Source organism: Schistocerca piceifrons, chromosome 4 (assembly GCF_021461385.2).
Source record: "Schistocerca piceifrons isolate TAMUIC-IGC-003096 chromosome 4, iqSchPice1.1, whole genome shotgun sequence".
Taxonomy (NCBI): domain Eukaryota; kingdom Metazoa; phylum Arthropoda; class Insecta; order Orthoptera; family Acrididae; genus Schistocerca; species Schistocerca piceifrons.
In genome coordinates, this window is record NC_060141.1 from 293,272,168 (window position 1) to 293,291,853 (window position 19,686).

At 38.7% G+C, this 19,686-nt stretch overlaps 1 protein-coding gene across 1 annotated transcript in view; it reads right to left on the reverse strand.

Moving 5' to 3' along the window:
* The window catches only part of LOC124796280 (integrin alpha-PS5-like), a 566,708-nt gene that overhangs the window by 504,872 nt on the left and 42,150 nt on the right, over window positions 1–19,686 (reverse strand). Inside the window, exon 2 of the mRNA XM_047260397.1 lies at window positions 18,239–18,357. Within this exon, the coding sequence (XP_047116353.1) occupies window positions 18,239–18,357 (119 nt within the window). The remainder of the gene's footprint in view (window positions 1–18,238; window positions 18,358–19,686) is intronic.

A 19,686-nucleotide genomic window follows, 5' to 3' on the forward strand; every position in this document is an offset into this window, starting at 1 on the left:
ATTTTTACAACACACGCATTTACCTAACACCCCTGTTAGGATGTGTAAATCTATTAGATTATAACCTAACCTACCATTTACATCATTTTTGTTTTGAGAAAACTGTTTATCACAATGTTTTATTTTAATCTTTGAAGCACTAATGGGTGTTTCTCTATATACTGATGGGTTTCCCTGTATTTCATTGTCTGTAACTTCACACGCCATATGTTAAACACAATGTTTCCCTCTATTCGAAAATCTATTACCATCAAACACATATTTCTTAAAAACACTACATTTTGACATCATACTTTATTTTTTGAGAGATTTACCAATCTAGTCACCACTTTTTCTTGAAAAAATGTTAGCACTTTGACATACAACGAGTATTTGTACTATGAAACGATACAGTACTGTTTTTGACAGTGCTACCAATACAAACACATAATTTAACCTTTATAACACAGCAATCCACAGCCTTCCATATAAAAAATTACCAATATTATTAATCTTGAAGTAATGCAACTACAAATTTGAACATTTTCTACCAGTGCAGATTATATTTTAAAAAAATAAAATAAAATACTTCCCATGTGAGTTCCAACTCCCTTAACACTGACAAAAGGCATTTCTAATGCAAGGCATTGGGGCAGGTCTTCACACAAAAATAATGATGGCTCAGAGCAGCTGATAGTAAGTGCACAAAAACATTAATGGTCTTCTTCTTCTTCTTTTCTTCTTTTCCTTCAACGTTTGTCCCACATGCTTGTGGGTCCACTACATGGATCCATTGTCTCCATTTCACTCTATCACGGGCTGCATCTGGATTGATGTTCACGCATTTAAGGTCTTTGTGAACCATATCAGCACAACATTGCTTAGGTCATCCTTTGGGCCTTCTACTGACAACTTCAAGTGTGTAACCTGCCTTGGCAATAGAGTCATCACCAGCCCGTAAAACATGCCCAAACCATCAAAGACGACTCTCACCCATCTTGTCTTGTATCAGTGCAACACCAAACTGTTTCCTAATGCTGTCATTGGAAACACGATCTAACTCAGTAATGCCCACTGTCCACATTAGCATCTTGATTTCCATTACACTCAGGCAGCATTCTGTCTAAACTGGAGTCAACCAGCACTCATAACCATACAAGGTGACTGGTCGATGACAGTGCAATAAATTTTTGATTTTAAATTATCTTTTATTCTGTGGTCACAAGTAACTCCAGTTGTTGCTCGCCACTTCATCCATGCTGCCTGAGTTCTGGTGTTGACCTCTTTGGTGAGTCAGCCATCAACAGTGATCACCGAACCAAGGTACTTAAACCTACTCATACGAGTCAGATCTGCACCATTAATCATGATCATTCCCATTTCATGTCTGTCTGATGTCATGTATTCAGTTTTCTTCAAATTGAGGTGCAAACTGTGTTGGGCCAACTGGTAACTCCATTTTTGAGTTTGGCTCTGCAGACCAGGCTTGTTTTCTGCTGCCAGAATCACATCATCAGCAGGTTATGTAGCAAGAGTAAGTTGATAGAGGAGCAGGAGCGTAAGATCTGTGCCCTTCAGGTGCAGTTGAAAAACGCACAGGAGGAGCTAGATAGGATGAGGAGGGAGAAGGGGGTTGGGGAATGGGAGCTGGCTGTTGGCAAGAGATCTGCTAGGAGAAGGAGATTTTCAGATAGTTTTACTATTGGTGTTTGTAATAGATATGACCAACTGTCAGAGTCTAGTGGAGAGGAATCTCTAGTAGCTGTAGATGTAGGAAGTATGCAGCAGACCTCAGCAGTTACGGTGGCTAGGACAGTTGCAAAGTCTAAGAGAAAGAAGAAGGTTCTGCTGTTAGGTAGTTCTCATGGTAGAGGTGTAGGCCAGCAGTTGCAGGAAGTTTTGGGGAGTGAGTACCAGGTCACCAGCATTGTGAAGCCTAATGCAGGATTGGCTCAGGTGACTTTTAACATAGGGGGGTTATGTAGGGATTTTACTAAAGAGGATCAGGTAGTGATTGTGGGTGGGGCTGGTAATAGTATTGATAGGGATGGGAAGTATGACATAGATGGTGACCTGGAAAAGATAGCCACTCAGACTGGCAACACGAATGTGCATTTCGTGGAACTGTTTCAGCGTCACGATCGGCCTCATCTTAATATAGCCGTCAGGCGTAATAACATGAGACTTGGGGGTGCGCTGATGACAGAAGGCATGAGTCACATTTCAGTGGTGTCGGTGGAGTCTATCAGTAGGACGGGTTTCACTAGACATGGCCTGCACCTCAACAGGTATGGGAAGGGGAGGTTGGCAAAACTTATAGGTGACAGCATAGGTGGGGGTGGTGGGATCACTCATGGGAAAATTCCGGTAGTTGTGGGTGTTAGAGCTGTACCTTTTTTAGATTGAAGTCAGCTGATAGGTATTCCTGCTTAAGGGAAGTCTCTCTAACAAAGAAACCACTTTCTACAAAGCTTGGGTATCCGATTAATGAGGGAATTAGTATATTTCATCAAAATATACAAGGTATTCGAGATAAAGTTAGTGAACTGCTTATAGATGTTGACTCTGAAATTATTGGTATATCTGAACACTTCTTAAATAAGGAGATAATTCAGAGGCTTCCTTTACCAGGATACAGGTTGGCTGGCAGCTTTTCTAGGAGCTCTTTGCGGTATGGGGGAGTAGCCATGTATGTGAGAAACGGTATCCCATTTGAGTCAATTGATGTTTCAAAGTACTGCACTGAAAAGGTGTTTGAATGTTGTGCAGGTGTGGTTAAATTTAGTGGAGCTAAACTTCTTACTGTTGTTATTTATAGATCCCCAGACTCCGATTTCACAACATTTTTGCTAAAGCTAGAGGAGGTTCTTGGTTCACTTTATAGGAAATACAAAAAGTTAGTTATATGTGGTGACTTCAATATTAATTGTATAAGTGATTGTGCAAGGAAAAGGATGCTGGTAGACCTCCTTAATTCATATAATCTTATGCAAACCGTATTCTTTCCAACGAGAGTGCAAGGGAACAGTAGAACAACCATAGACAATATTTTTGTTCATTCGTCATTATTAGAAGGGCATTCTGTTAGCAAAAAGGTGAATGGCCTTTCAGATCATGATGCACAAATTTTAAGTCTAAAAGATTTTTGTGCTTCAACACATGTTAAATATAGTTACCAACTTTTTAGGAAAGCTGATCCAGTTGCTGTACAGACTTTTGTAAACCTTATCAAGGAACAAGATTGGCAAGATGTTTATAGTGCTGATACAGTAGACGATAAATATAATGCTTTCCTCAAGACTTTTCTCGTGCTCTTTGAAAGTTGCTTTCCGTTAGAACGTTTAAAACAGGGTACTAGCACAAACAGGCAGCCTGGGTGGCTGACTAAAGGGATAAGAATATCTTGTAGAACAAAGTGGCAATTATATCAAAACGTTAGAAACAGTCAAAATCTAAATGCAGCAGCCCATTACAAACAGTATTGTAAGGTGCTTAAAAAAGTTATTAGGAAGGCAAAAAGTATGTGGTATGCAGATAGAATAGCTAAGTCTCAGGATAAAATTAAAACCATATGGTCAGTCGTAAAGGAAGTGGCTGGTCTGCAGAGACAGGTCGAGGATATAGAATCAGTGCGTAGTGGGGATGTCCGTGTTGCTGATAAGTCGCATATATGTACAGTACTTAATAATCACTTTCTGAATATAGCAGGTGAACTAAATAGAAACCTAGTCCCAACAGGGAATCATATAGCGCTCTTAGAAAAAAGTGTTCCGAGACTGTTACCTGAAATGCTCCTCCATGATACTGACAAGAGGGAGATTGAGTTAATAATTAAATCACTAAAGACCAAGAACTCTCATGGATATGACGGGGTATCTAGCAGAATACTGAAGTATTGTTCCACGTATATTAGCTCAGTACTTAGCCATATCTGTAACTTTTCCTTTAGCAGTGGTCGGTTTCCTGACCGATTAAAGTACTCGGTAGTGAAGCCACTTTATAAAAAGGGAGACAGGGATAATGTTGACAATTATAGACCTATTTCTATGCCATCGGTGTTTGCTAAAGTTATCGAGAGGCTTGTATATACAAGGTTACTGCAGCATTTAAATTCACATAATTTGCTGTCAAATGTACAGTTTGGTTTTAGAAATGGCTTAACAACTGAAAATGCTATATTCTCTTTTCTCTGTGAGGTTTTGGACGGATTAAATAAAAGGTTGAGAACGTTAGGTGTTTTCTTTGATTTAACGAAGGCTTTTGACTGTGTTGACCACAAAATATTACTGCAGAAGTTGGAACATTATGGAGTAAGGGGAGTAGCTTACAATTGGTTCGCCTCCTACTTTAAGAACAGAAAGCAGAAGGTAATCCTCCGCAATATTGAGAGTGGTAATGATGTTCAGTCCCAATGGGGCACTGTTAAATGGGGCGTTCTCCAAGGGTCGGTGCTGGGGCCACTGCTGTTCCTTATTTATGTAAATGATATGCCTTCTAGTATTACAGGTGATTCAAAAATATTTCTGTTTGCTGATGACACCACCTTGGTAGTGAAGGATCTTGTGTGTAATATTGAAACATTATCAAATAATGTAGTTCATGAAGTAAGTTCGTGGCTTGTGGAAAATAATTTGATGCTAAATCACAGTAAGACTCAGTTTTTACAGTTTCTAACCCACAATTCAACAAGAACTGACATTTTAATCAGACAGAATGGGCATGTTATAAGCGAGACGGAACAGTTCAAGTTCCTAGGCGTACGGATAGATAGTAAGCTGTTGTGGAAAGCCCATGTTCAGGATCTTGTTCAGAAACTAAATGCCGCTTTATTTACCATTAGAACAATATCTGAAATAAGTGACATTTCAACACGAAAAGTAGTATACTTCGCATATTTTCATACGCTTATGTCATATGGTATTATTTTTTGGGGTAATTCTTCTGATTCAAAAAGGGTATTTTTGGCTCAAAAACGGGCTGTTCGAGCTATGTATGGTGTAAGTTCGAAAACCTCTTGTCGACCCCTATTCAATAGTCTGGGAATTTTGACATTGCCCTCACAGTATGTATTTTCTTTAATGTCGTTTGTTGTTAGCAATATTAGCTTATTCCCAAGAGTTAGCAGCTTTCACTCAGTTAATACTAGGCAGAAATCAAATCTGCATGTGGAATGCACTTCCTTGACTCTTGTGCAGAAAGGAGTGCAGTATTCTGCTGCATCCATTTTCAATAAGCTACCACAAGAACTCAAAAATCTTAGCAGTAGCCCAAACACTTTTAAGTCTAAACTGAAGAGTTTCCTCATGGCTCACTCCTTCTATTCTGTCGAGGAGCTCCTGGAAGAGATAAAAAATTAAGCAAATTCCAGTGTTACATTCTTGATTTTCTTTATTTAAACTAACGACTTGTTTCATTTTATGTGTTTCTACAATCATGTTATAATTTCATGTATTGACTCGTTCCATGACCATGGAGACTTCTCCTAAATGTGGTCCCACGGAACAATAAATAAATAAATAAATAAAGTAGGGTCCATGATAATGGCCAGTGCAGGTCAGCTGTCACATTGTCCATTACGAGATTGAACAGAAGTAGAGATAATGCAGAACCTTGATGGACACCAACTGTAATGGGGGAAGTCCTTGGATAGTCCTGAGGTTGTAGGAACATAACTTCTTGGCTGTGCCTAAAGTAACTACACCCAGTTAATAAGCTGCTCTGGCACATAATGTTGTAAGTGCTAGCCAGATGAGACTGTGTGGCACCCAAGCAAATACCTTTTTGAGATCCAGAAATGCTAGATGCAGCGGCTTGGCTTTCTCATGATGTTTCTCAACTAAGAGTCTTGCAGCATGAATCGCACCAATGGTGTCACAGTTCTTCACAAATCCAGCTTGGTTCCTGGAAATCTGGGTGATTTCATGAATCCTTTGGTCCAGAACATGCTCAAAGATTTTCATGGCTCAGCAGAGAAGTCAAATTGGATGGTAATTGGTGCAGTCAGTGGGATTTCCCTTCTTAAAGATAGACATGGTGGTGTTCTGTTGCCAATCAGTTGGTGTGTGTCTCTCATCAATGATCCTGTGGAATAATCCCGTTAATCATTTGGTTGCATACCAATGATGGGAGCACCAAAACACTGCTCAAAGGTCAGCTGGGCTGTTAGCTTTCCCAAGCTTCATTTTCCTCGCAGCAGTCTTGACCTCTTTGACTGCAACTTCTTTTGAGGGCCCTTCAACAGTGTGGCTGGTGGGTATTGGTGGATGGGGAATTCTTATGTTGAGATCTTCTTGAAGTAGCTGCACCATCATTCTCTGGCCTTCTTCCAGTCAACTAGCAGCAACTCATAATTGGCTCTGTAGAACCGATGAACATCTTCTGAATTGCAATGTCTTGCTTTAGTGAGTAGATATAAGTCCCGCTATCCCTCACGTGTGTCAAGTTTTGTGTATAAATCAGTGTAATGTGAGGATTTGGTTGCTGCTGTGACCTGTTTTGCATCTCTTTGGGCTGTTCTGTTTGCTTTGGTGTTTTATCAACAAGAAACTCATGATATAATCATTTCTTTGTGTGTACCATGTATTTGATTGTGTCATTACAAAGCCACATATCTCTATTGATCCTCCGTCATCCTGGTTTTGTTGTCCCAAGAATTGCTTGTGTAGTTTCGTGAGCAGACTCTTTCAGTTTCTGCCAGCTTTCTTCAACTGTGGTAACTGATGGTGAAGTAATTCAGGCTATGATGTCAGCTTCCTTATCCTTGAATTTCCACCATTTCATTCTCGCAGGTCCTGTGCAATCTACATGCTTGTTTGTTGGCAACTCGATTCATATCTTGCAGATCAGTGGACAGTGTTGTGTCGTAACTATTTCATAGGGGATGGCCTTTTCATCAAGCACATCTTTGACATCACAGCATCTCAAAAGGATATAGTTGATCTGCATGGCATTAGTGCCACTGTAATATGTGATTAGATATGAGTTACATTTTTTGAGCTACGTATTCACAATCAGGTTATGAGCTTCTGAGAAATCAAAGATACACTGACCATTGCCATTCTTTTCTCCTAATCCATGCCTGCCATGAGCAGTATGTTCTTCCTTTCTGCACCCTATGTGTCCATTCAGATCACCAGTGATGATGATGTAATCTTCTGAGGGTACTTTAGCAGTCTTTGCATCAAGTATCCTCCAAAAGGCATCTTTAATAGAAGTTGCTTGGTCAGTTTATGGAGTGTAGGCACTGAAAAAGTGGATTTTTCTGTCATCTGAGGTGTACACAATCTTCATCAGGCAATCATCATATCTTTGCACTTCAGGTATATGACTGTCGAACTTGGATGATACTATAATGCCAACACCAGTAACTGTTCTGCGTGTGCCCTTATACATCAGCTTGTAACTGCATCCAATATCATACGATTTGCTTCCACTCCACCATGTTTGTGGAACTGCACAGATGTCTATGCATTGGGTTTCAAGGGCCTTGGATAGCTCATTGTACCATCCAGTCATGGTGCCAACATTGAGTGTTGCAAGATGGGATGTGAGGGTTAGCGTGTTTAACCGTCGCTGCCCATGCGACAGTAACCCTTGCATATTTCTCACACTGACCAAGCCATGCCAACATGCATCACCTGCAGGGAATACCATAGCTCTTGTCCCAGATCCAGAAGACATTTTCATAAACATGTGACAGAATTTTTACAGTCAGCTCATCACATAGCCTGTCAACAACACCGCTCCTGACATGGAGAACAGACACCTGTTGCAGGCACTCCTATCATGGAGTAGCACCCAAGCTGAAGTTGGATCTTCCACCTTCTTCACTGTTGGGTCTCCACACCTCATCCACCATTGAAGCTGTTGACTAACTTCAAGAGAAATGGAGAGAGCTCCGACAATCGAAGAATGAGCTATCGGAAGGACAAGGGCAAGGGCCATGAAAGGCAGAAAGAGGAAAATGAAAGACTCCTTAGGCCTCGCATGCCCTAATACTGCTGGGGTTGGAAATGAGCAAGAGTTGTCTGAGGGTGGTTGACAGGAAAGATAACAGGAGGGACCTGGCACAAGTAAATGGAAGCAATACCAGGCACAGCTTGAGGCCCCGTGCTCGCCACACACATCACGCAAGATGTGTGCCCCTGAGGTTATAAAAACATTAATGGTGTTATAAATAAATTGTTTTCCAAACCATTAAATCAGTTATGGCACTGAAAAAATCAAATTGTTCTTCAATGGCACTAAATTTCTTTGAGTAAGACACCATAATGTCTCTCATCACCTACATGCTCCATTGGCTCTTCTGTCATAAAAAAAGGTGCACTATAGTAATTCCCATTACTCATTTAATTATTGGAGTACAGGTACACATTCCAATGTAAGTGCATTACCAGGCTTTCCAAAGGGCCCACCTACCAATTTTGATGCTAATGAAGCAATTTGATTTCACTTGGTAGAAAATTTGCAATAGTTTGTCGATGACTTTCCTTTCATATCCAGAGAAGTGGTGTCTGCCACTATCATGGACCAAGTCCCATGACACAACATCCTCTAAATTGTGTATCTTCTCTACGTTCCTTTTATATTGCTGTGTCTTACATCAGTGCACTGAATGTCACCTTACTGATGCCTCCTGATTTGGTAGACTCCATGGTGATCATCCAAAAGGCCCTCCACCTCATGGTGTTTTAGTTGCTTCATCAGTGGCTCACATTGGGGCATGGCTTGGATGAATAACTTACATGTATAGGCTGAGTATTGGTGCAGAAGTTGAAAATAAAGTAAATGCAAGTGCAGCTTCTGCACTGAACCGATTGTCTACATCATGCCACAATTATTAAATTAGAGAACATATTAGTAATTTCGATAAGGGAAACAAGTCACAAACTGTCCTAGAAATGGGAATACAAGGACATCCAGGTGCTGAAAATGTAAAGAAGAAAAATAACTTGTCAGTTGGCATACAAATTGAAATGCAAGGTCCATCTAAAACACTCTCCTATGTTGAAGTTGCGATTTCACCTACAGGATTAACATCATCTGCAGAGGAAAAAGATGTGATGCCTACAGGAAAAATGAAAATCCCACTGCAACAAATGGGAAGAAATCTTCATCAAGCAATGCAAATAAAAGGTAGTTGGACAGAAGAAATGCTGAGCTTCCTTCACATCTCAACAATTTTTTATGTGCGGCCTGAAGGAAAAGAAGAGACAACAGCAGGTAGTATCGAGTGTCTCCTCCCTCCTGTCTCAAGGCAAACTCCTGTGGATTCTCAGTCGGGTAAAAACAGCACAAATAGAATATAAAAGCAGGAGGAAGGCATCTCTTTCTTTCATCAAAACATAAGAGGCCTGTTAAGCAAAACAGATCAACTACTTATTAAAATTAATGAAAAGGATTGTATAAATAATGCTAAGATTTTGTGCTTAACTGAGCACCAAGTTACTGATAAATGTGCCTTGTCACCTATAGTAAGTTATAGTTTAGTAACACACTACTGCAGGGAAAGTAAAGACAAAGGTGGAGTAGCAATTTGTGTTAAGGATAGTGTAGCATACAAGGCTACAGATATTAAGAAATATTGTGTGAAACAACAATTTGAGGCATGTGCAACTGAAATAATAACTAATTTCTACACAATAATAGTGCTGGCTGTCTACAGGGCACCTTCAGGTGACAAAAATACTTTTCTACATAAAATGGAACACCAGCTGTCAGGGTTACATGCAAAACCAAAGGATATTGTAGTTTTAGCTGATTTCAGTATAAACTTTTTGACAGAAAATAAGACTAAAATTGACTTTGAGATTGTGATGATCTTGTATAACCTGATATCAGTAACAAACTTTCCAACAAGAATTACATCTAAGTCCCAAACTATGATGGATAATGTTTTTCTAGATGTACGTAGACATCAGAATTATTCTGTCAGGCAGGTTATAAGTGGGCTTTCAGATCATGATGGACAAATTCTCACTCTTTATGATGTTAATCTGTTTAAAAAACAATTTCATCAACGGAAGTTCATAAGATTAATGAAAAAAGATACTAAATTTAACTGTTTTATAAATGTATTATGTGCTCTTTTCGAAGAAACATTTCCTATGAAATGGGTCAGAAACAGTGCTTCCAATTCTATAAGCAAGCCTTGGCTTATATAAAGGTATAAAACAGTCACGTACAACGAAAAGGGAAACTTATGCTGTAATAAGATAATAAGATTACTAAGATGTAGAAAAATGGGAACACTATAGATTATACTGCAAAGTTTTAAAGAAACTAATACAGAGATCAAAAGCCCTTTGTTATGAGAAGAAAATAGATAATTCTGATATTTTTAAAAAAAACATTTGGAGCTTTGGAAAAAAAAAAAAAAAAAAAAAAAAAAAAAAAAAAAAAAAAAAAGCGGAGAAGATGTAAATAAAATCAGATATGAAGGAACCCTAGTAGATAACACAAAATGTATAGCTGAGATTTTTAATAAGCACTTCCTATCAGTAACTCAACAGATTGGTTGCAAGCCCAATGTTGATGAAGCCATAACTCTTTGTCAAGCTGTTGATAATATTTCTAATAATTTATTGAAAAACTCTTGTGTGTGGATAAGGGACATTCTTGTCATATTTTCAATGGTTCCCTTCAAAAAGGTGTTGTTCCCGTAGACTTAATTAAGCCATTGTGAAGCCCCTATACAAAAAAGGTTATAAAACTGAATTAACTAACTATTGACCTATCTCTTTGCTGCTAGCTCTCTCTAAAATTCTAGAAAAGCTAACACATGTAAGGATTACTGATCATTTCATGAAGAACAAAGTTCTCAGCAACAGCCAATTTGGCTTTCAAAAGGGCTGCTCAACAAACTTGCAAATGAAGTCCTAGGAACCCTTAATGAGAAAATTGTTGTCTTCTGTGGTTTGTCTAAAGTGTTTGACTCCATTGATCACCAGATTCTCTTGCAAAAAGTAAAATTAGCAGGAATAAGTGGTATTGCAGGTAACTGGTTACAGCCATATCTCCAAGACAGAAAACAAAAAGTTGACTAGTATAGCTCACGTAGAGTATGTGATGTTTCTTCACATTCTGAAAGAAGTTACATTATATGTGGAGTGTCTCAGGGCTCAGTTCTTGGGCCACTATTATTCTTGCTTTTATAAATGATCTAGCATCATGTACAAGCCTGTCATATAAATTTACTTTATTTTCTGACGATCCCACAATTTTTGTGAGCAGTAGAACAGATAGTAATCTTGAGGAATCCATTAACCATGGATGTGGTTAATTGGTTCAAGGAGAATGGTGTCTCACTAAATTCCAGTAAGACAAGTTTTATTTAGTTATGTACAAAAACAGAAGATGATAGAGATTTAAGTGTGACATGTGGTAATCAGCCAATAGAAAGAATGGAACAACAAAATTTCTTGGAGTGCACAGTGACAAGAAAATGAACTGATCTCTGAATATAATAGATCTCTGTAAGAGACTTAGCTCTGCTATGTATGCTTTACAGGTTGTCACAACATTTGTTGAACCTAAAACTGCAAAAGTGGCATACTATGGCTATTTTCATTCACTCACTGAATAGGGCATTATTTTTTGGAGCACCCAGCCATAGGCAAGGAAAGTGATCATTGCTCAGAATCGAGCTTTAACAGTTATATGTGGATTGTGCTCAAGAGACTCATGTAGAAATAGCTTGGGAAAACTTAAAATATATGCAACTACATGCCAATATTTTTTTTCTCTCATGTGTTTTGTCTGTAAAAATATGGAGATGTTTCTACCAAACAGTAATTATCATGAGAAGTAACACACTGAGAAAGATTGACATCTACAGTGTGAATAGAAATCAGAGCTTGGTGCAAAACAGTGTTCACTACACTAGAACAAAATTCTTTAGTGCTCTTCCTCCTGAAATAAAGACAGAGATTCATAACAAGCATAAGTTTAAGAAAGCATTAAAATATTTCTGCTAGGAAAAGCTTTTTATAGTCTAAATGAATTTTTAAGTAAAGAAATTGTAAGATTTTAATATTATATAATACAAGATGACATAATGCCACTAAGAATGTTATTTAACTTGAGCTCTGAATCTGTTTGTGCTCTGTATCTGTTTTCCTGTAGTGTTTGAACAATTCTAAGAAAATATGTACCTTCTTTTTTCTGTACTGCTACTCAAAGAAATTACTGTATAAATGTTTATGTAATTGTGTACTCAAATGTTTGTATATGCTGTAAGACTATCATAATGTATTTGTAAAAAAACTGACTCATTCCATGTCCTTGTGAACCCAACACAGTTGGACCTATAGAACATGAAATAAAATAAAATAAAATCTAATCCAATCTGAGCTGCTGGGAAGTCCAAACACTCCAGCAGTACTCAAAAATGGGTCACACTAGTTTTCTATAGACAGTTTCCTTTATAGTAGAGATACACATCCCTAAAATTTTTGCAATAAACTTAAGCTGACCATTCACCTTCCCCACTACCATCCTTATGTGCTTGTTCCATTTCATCTTGATTTGCAAAATTGTGATTAAATATTTAATCGATGTGACTGTGTCAAGCAGCACACTACTAATGCTGTATTCAAATATTACAGGATTGTTTTTCCTACTCATCAGTAGTAACTTACATGTGGAGCACCATGTCAAATGCTTTCCAGACATCTAGGAATATGGAATTTGCCTCTTTCCCTTCATCCATGGTTCACAGGATATCATTTGAAAAAAGAGCAAGCTGCTTTCTAAATCCAGGCTGATTTGTGGACAGAAGTTTTTCATCTAAAGGAAAGTTATCATATTCAAACTCAGAATATATTCAATGATTCTGCCGCAGACTGATGTTAAGAATATTGGTCAGTAATTCTGCAAGACCATCCTTTTACCTTCCTTATAAGCTGGAATCATCTGTGTCTGCTTCCATCTGCTTGGTACTTTGTGCTGGGCAAGAGAATCATGATACATGCAAGCTAAGTAAGAGGCCAGTGCTGTAGAGTGCTTTCTTTAAAGGTAAATTGTGATTCCATCTGGACCTGCTGACTTTCAGTTGCTTCTCTGAACCAGGGATGCCTATTATTATGTCCTGCATATGGGAGTGTATGCAACAAGCATTTGTTTACAAATGTCTGCTTGTGTCTGTGTATGTGTGGATGGATATGTGTGTGTGTGCGAGTGTATACCTGTCCTTTTTTCCCCCTAAGGTAAGTCTTTCCGCTCCCGGGATTGGAATGACTCCTTACCCTCTCCCTTAAAACCCATATCCTTTTGTCTTTCCTTCTCCTTCCCTCTTTCCTGACGAGGCAACCATTGGTTGCGAAAGCTAGAATTTTGTGTGTATGTTTGTGTTTGTTTGTGTGTCTATCGACCTGCCAGCGCTTTTGTTTGGTACGTTTCATCATCTTTCTTTTTAGATATATTTTTCCCACGTGGAATGTTTCCCTCTATTATATTCATATATATATATATATATATATATATATATATATATATATATATATATATAAAAAATTGCGAACTTTGCTTACTTTCATTCTATTATGTCACACAGGATCATGTTCATCAAACCGAGCAAAAGTTTTTAGCATGAAAAAGTGTCTAATAAGATTCATTTGTGGAGTAAAATCAAGAACATCATGTAGATACCTGTTCAAGGCACTTTGTATTCTAACCACTGCCTCTCAGTGTATTTATTCCTTAATGAAATCTGTTGCAAGTAATATATCACTGTTTCCAACCTATAGCTCAATACACAATATCAATACTAGGAATAAGAACAATCTACGTAAAGGCCTAAAATCACTTATCTTGGTCCAAAAAGGGGTCCAATATTAAGGAACACACATTTTCAATAAATTGCCAGCAAATATTAAAAACTTTGTTTCAGATAAAACACGGTCTAAACAGAGTTTGAAAGACTTTTTGAGAGGCAACTCCTTCTACTCTATAGATAAATATCTTAACAAAGACTGTTAGGCCAGCTTAAGTAAAAATGTCTGTTAGATTTCAGTTTTGACAGCACTTTGTCACAACAGTGAAGATTATGATAAATTTATTAATAGTGCATAACTATATTTCATTCCGACATTTTGTATGTTATACTTTCTGACATGTTCCACACCCTCAAGAATCATCTTATTTTTTGGGTCTATGGAGCTAAAACTGAATGTAATCTAATATAAACTGTTTACTATGATGACATCATGATTACTAACCCTGTCTCTCCACTGATAAGATCAGGTCAGTTTGTAGCTACAAGGTCTAAAACATATCCATTGCATGTGGGTTGTCATACAAGCTGCTGAATGCATTTTTTGGGAAACATGTTCAAAATTACTTCCATTGACTGTCTGCCCATACCGCCTGAAATAAATCCATAGATGCCCCAGTCTATGCTTGGTAGATTAAAGTCATCTCCAACTAATAATGCATGATGTTGGTACTTCTGTGCTAATGAGTGTAGTCTTTTTTAATAACTCTTCAACTGATATGGTGGAATTGAGTGACTGGTAAAAACAAGTGATAATTAACTTTAGTTAATCTAGGCCTGTTATCACCTCCATATAACTTCACAGTTACATTCAGTTTCAACCTCTATAGATACAATATTTTTGTCAACAGCAATGAACACTGCCCCTCATATGACATCTAATACACATTCTATGCCTAATGAAATATTTTGGAGCTTTATACTTATGGTTCCAGCCAGCTCTCAATTTCAAGAGCAATTTGAGTGCACAACTTCCCTAGAGAATGGTAAATTCACCAACTTTGTTACAAATACTTCAACAATTTACTGTTAAAATTTTGGCAGTCAAAGTATCTGTACTTTTTACATGGTCTGATTCTGCTCTCTGCATGCTCATTGATGAGTTTTCATCACAGGACCTCAGATTACTGCCTAATGTGAAACACTTCAATGCGCAGTCCACAGTTACTCTGCTACCTGAGTTGCAGCTTCCTATGCATAGTGCACTCCTCTCCTATCAAGCAGAGTTCTACAATTCTACACCCCACAAAGGAGGCAGTTATTCTGCTACCTGAGTTGCAGCTTCCTATGCATAGTGCACATCTCACCTATCAAGCAGAGTATTACCATTCTCCGCCACACAAAGGAGGGTCAGTAATCTGCAGACAAGACCATCACAGAATTGATGGAGCATTTGATTGAGACTCTCCATTCAGCTCCAAACCAAAGGACCTGATCAACTCTGGGTACAATGCAGCAAATTATGATTTCTTCTTGTACCCTGTAAGTGACACCAGCAGTCTTCACCACATTCCCCAGTGCCAGTATGAACTGAGGATGGCCTCAGAACCCAAGCAAGAGGCACTGTTGTTGCCAACATGAGTAACATCTTGCACACATCTGCAATTTGGACCCCCAGTAGCCACAGCAGGGCTTTTTCCACATCCCTGATGGGGCCCCTGGCAGACACACAGAGTGCAAATTGAACTTCTTTATCAGCCATGGACACTATTTCCCTAAAGGGCTCCATAATGAGCCTAATATTGAAGTTATCAATAACTAGCAAATCTCTGTCTCCATGTGCATGCCTGGACCCTGCTGAAGGAGCAGCCATTTCTCCAATCTCAGTGTGAATGGGTGAGGCCAGACAGGCAGCCCCCAGAGTGACACTTCATCACAAGCAACACAAACATTTAAAAATCTGCCACTCACTCTGCAGTGAGGACAGTTCCCTCACATTGGGTAAACTGAAAGTTGCCTGCAGCAGAGCCTGTTGGTAAAATAACTGACATCTGAGGTGTACCATGTCATGCACCAGATTCTCCACCACTGCTACACCTCAAGGCAGCATCCAACAGACATCCGACTGTAGCAAATGTGCCTTCAGCTGTCCTTGAAATGCAGTCGGCTCACCCTGCATCCAAACACAGCACACACACATATGCTACTGATCCTAGTATTAATAATTTAAGAATCAAACTATAAAAGCACACAGAAAAGTTAAATATGTAACTTGTTACTCTCCTGGTATATCACAGTGGTGAGTGGTGAAGCTGGCATGTCAGTCTGGGCACAGGTATTTGGACTTAGGAATGGTCACTTATCACTAAGCACATCAGAAGTTGTCTGTGAAATTCTGGTGTACCACATGAGGTCATGACCATCAGAGGATTATTCTACACTGTGTGCAGCACCATATCTGAAGTACGGGCAGTCCACATTCCATACCATCCCATTCTCAGTCATGCTACTCAGCAGTTTAACCTGTACCTTTGAAACCACTGCCCCTTCTGTCATCTCTGAACAAAGCCTTGGTAGCATGAGCACTCCCCCCCCCCCGGCTTTGATGTTCATTATAGGAGACCATCAACAGCTGGCAACACTATCTTTGGTGGCACCTGTCACAAGCCTCTGGCAGGAGCACAGAAGCCTCTGGCAGGGCTCTCTTCATTTTGTCCTCCCTTGTCAGTAGTCTACATTACATCCCAGCCATTTCCATCCCTAAGGGTTGGTTAAAGTGGAAAGGGATTTAGTATCCTCCACCAGACAGTGTTATTGAGTACACAACTATTCATTTGCTGCCAAGGATGCTTGTCACAAGTGCCACTCTCATCACATCTTATTGGCAACAGCTATGGCCAAAATATATGAATAAAGGAGCCCAATCCTTAATTTATAGCTAGTGCTTTGTTAAATCTGAAAGTTATCGGTACCTTCTCAATATGCTAGTTATTCTGTAGCTGCTATGGACTTATATTCTCTTGGAGTGCACTTCAGTTATTTACTCTGAATTTGGTGTTTTACAACGTCCAATAGTTCTTTAGCCTTTTGCAACTATGCCACTCTAGATTTAATATTGTTTGTATCTTTATAAGCAGCCCTTGAACTTTTACAATGCTATTGTGATGAACTAATTTCAGTGCAAGAACAGCAATTGTGGTAAAATTATTGTCTTTATACAGATCAGTCTTAAACTGTCAGTGCCTCACACAACAGCCATGTCCTCTCCCTTCATACAAATTAATAGCTTTGATTTGATGCTGGATATTACTAACTACCTGTACAAAAAAGTGCTTTCTAGTTGTTAAAACTGTCTTTTTTGTCTTTCTGTAGTGTAGCTCATATTTAATATATATATATATATATATATATATATATATATATATATATATATATATATATATATATATAATGGAAGGAAACATTCCACGTGGGAAAAATTATATATAAAACCAAAGATGAGGTGACTTACCGAACAAACGCGCTGGCAGGTCGATAGACACACAAACAAACACAAACATACACACAAAATTCAAGCTTTCGCAACAAACTGTTGCCTCATCAGGAAAGAGGGAAGGAGAGGGGAAGATGAAAGGAAGTGGGTTTTAAGGGAGAGGGTAAGGAGTCATTCCAATCCCGGGAGCGGAAAGACTTACCTTAGGGGGAAAAAAGGACAGGTATACACTCGCACACACGCACATATCCATCCACACATACAGACACAAGCAGACATGTCTGCTTGTGTCTGTATGTGTGGATGGATATGTGCGTGTGTGCGAGTGTATACCTGTCCTTTTTTCCCCCTAAGGTAAGTCTTTCCGCTCCCGGGATTGGAATGACTCCTTACCCTCTCCCTTAAAACCCACTTCCTTTCATCTTCCCCTCTCCTTCCCTCTTTCCTGATGAGGCAACAGTTTGTTGCGAAAGCTTGAATTTTGTGTGTATGTTTGTGTGTCTATCGACCTGCCAGCGCGTTTGTTCGGTAAGTCACCTCATCTTTGGTTTTTTTTATATATATATATATATATATATATATATATATATATATATATATATATATATATATATATATATATATATTTTCTTTTTTTTTTTTTATTTTTTTTTTTTTTTTTTTTTTTTTTTTTGCGTGGGGGGGGGGGCGGGGGAGGAGGGTCTGTGCAATTGTGATTTGTCAAATATTATTGTGAAATATTATTCAATGACAAATCCTCCTCCTACTACTGCTACTACTACTATTACTGATGTGAGTAGCTATGTCCCCCAATCTACATGAATTCCACTGAAGCATGAAAAAATTTAGCCAAGTTATATGGAATTACCTACACTTTTCTAATACATTTGTTCATAATGAAAAATGTCTTTTCATGCTGTCAATTTGTTAGTGCATAATTTGCAGTTTTTTTCAGAATTAACAAATTTCTTAGTGTAGTCCATCATTCATTCTAATTTATGTTAATTTTAGCATTCACCATACACATCTCAAAATTTATGATGACAGAATCTTACCGACACTATCAAGAAGCACTGTTGTACAACTTCCAGCAATGGCACACCGAACAGTTACTCCAGGTTCAGTCACATTGACATAGTGACTAAAATTGGCACGAGGAGCACCAATAAGAATCCTACAGACAAAATATAGTGGTTATAATAACAAAAGCTGGTACTCTATTTGTAATCAATAATACATGTTGTAAGAGCATCAGGAAACATGCCCAAAAACAATTTTCACATTTAAATACTTGGCAAGCTAAAACTTAAAAATTCTAATTTAAATCAAGACAATTAGAGTACACAAATTTGAGTTAATAATTTTGTATGTCAAGTACAAAGTGAGTAATCATAGTTCAAAAATATAAACCATCAATATTGACACCACAAAAAATCAGTACCGCATGGGATTTACACAGAACTTTTAACTACAAATGGTTTTGGTTATAAATGGAAATCAAACAATGGAAAGTCCAGGATGGGATAACTGAAATATGAAAAGAATGGAATGCTACTCACCACATAGAGGAGGTACTGAGATGCAGACAGGCAGAATGAAAAGAATACTACAAGTATACAAGCTTTTGGATAAAGTCTTTCCTCAGAAGTAGAACTATCACACATTCACACACAACTTCCACACACATGGCTATTGTCTCAAGCCACTAAGGCCTGACTGACTCCATCTCACATGGATGGATGGTGGAGCTGAGGGTGAGGCATGGAATGGTGAGGGAGAGGGATAGCAAGGTAGAGGTTGGGGAAGATGCTAGTGCTGCCTGTAGCAGCATACAGAGATGTGATGGGTTTGGGATAGGGCTGACGGTGCAAGTGGGAAGTGGGGCAGGGGGTGGAGGCAGAAAGTAAATGGAGAGACAAAAATTTGAGTAGAGGAAAGAACTTGCAGGTGCATTGGCAGGACAGAAGGTGTCTGTGAACTGTAGTGAGAGCAGGGAGTGGGATAAGCAAGTGGCAGATAGGGACTAATGAAGGTTGAGACCCAGAAAGTTATGGGAACAAAGGATACATTTTAAGGACAATTGCCCCCTGCAAAATTCAGAAAAGCTGGTGTTGGTGGGACGAATCCAGATGGCACAGGCTGTGAAGCTGTAATTAAAATGTTGAAAGTCATGTTTAGCAACTTGGTGGTTAGCTGTCTCTTGGCCACAATTTGGTGGTGGATGTTCACACAGACAGACAGCTCGTTAGCACGAGGGTTGAGTGAAAAGTAATGCCTCCACCTTCATAACTCTTCAACAGTTGGCAGCATTGGTATGTGTCAAGTACAGGCTTGTTCCATAACCTCTTCTCTACAGCTCCAGTTGGCGGGAAGCCTTAACATTGAACAGTTGTGTTGTTACGGTGTAAAGCATGGGACCCTGCGCAGACAGTCAGTCAATGCAATCTAAGCAATGTGCAGTCATTGAATTCTTGACATCAGAAGGTGTCTTGACAAAGGAGAT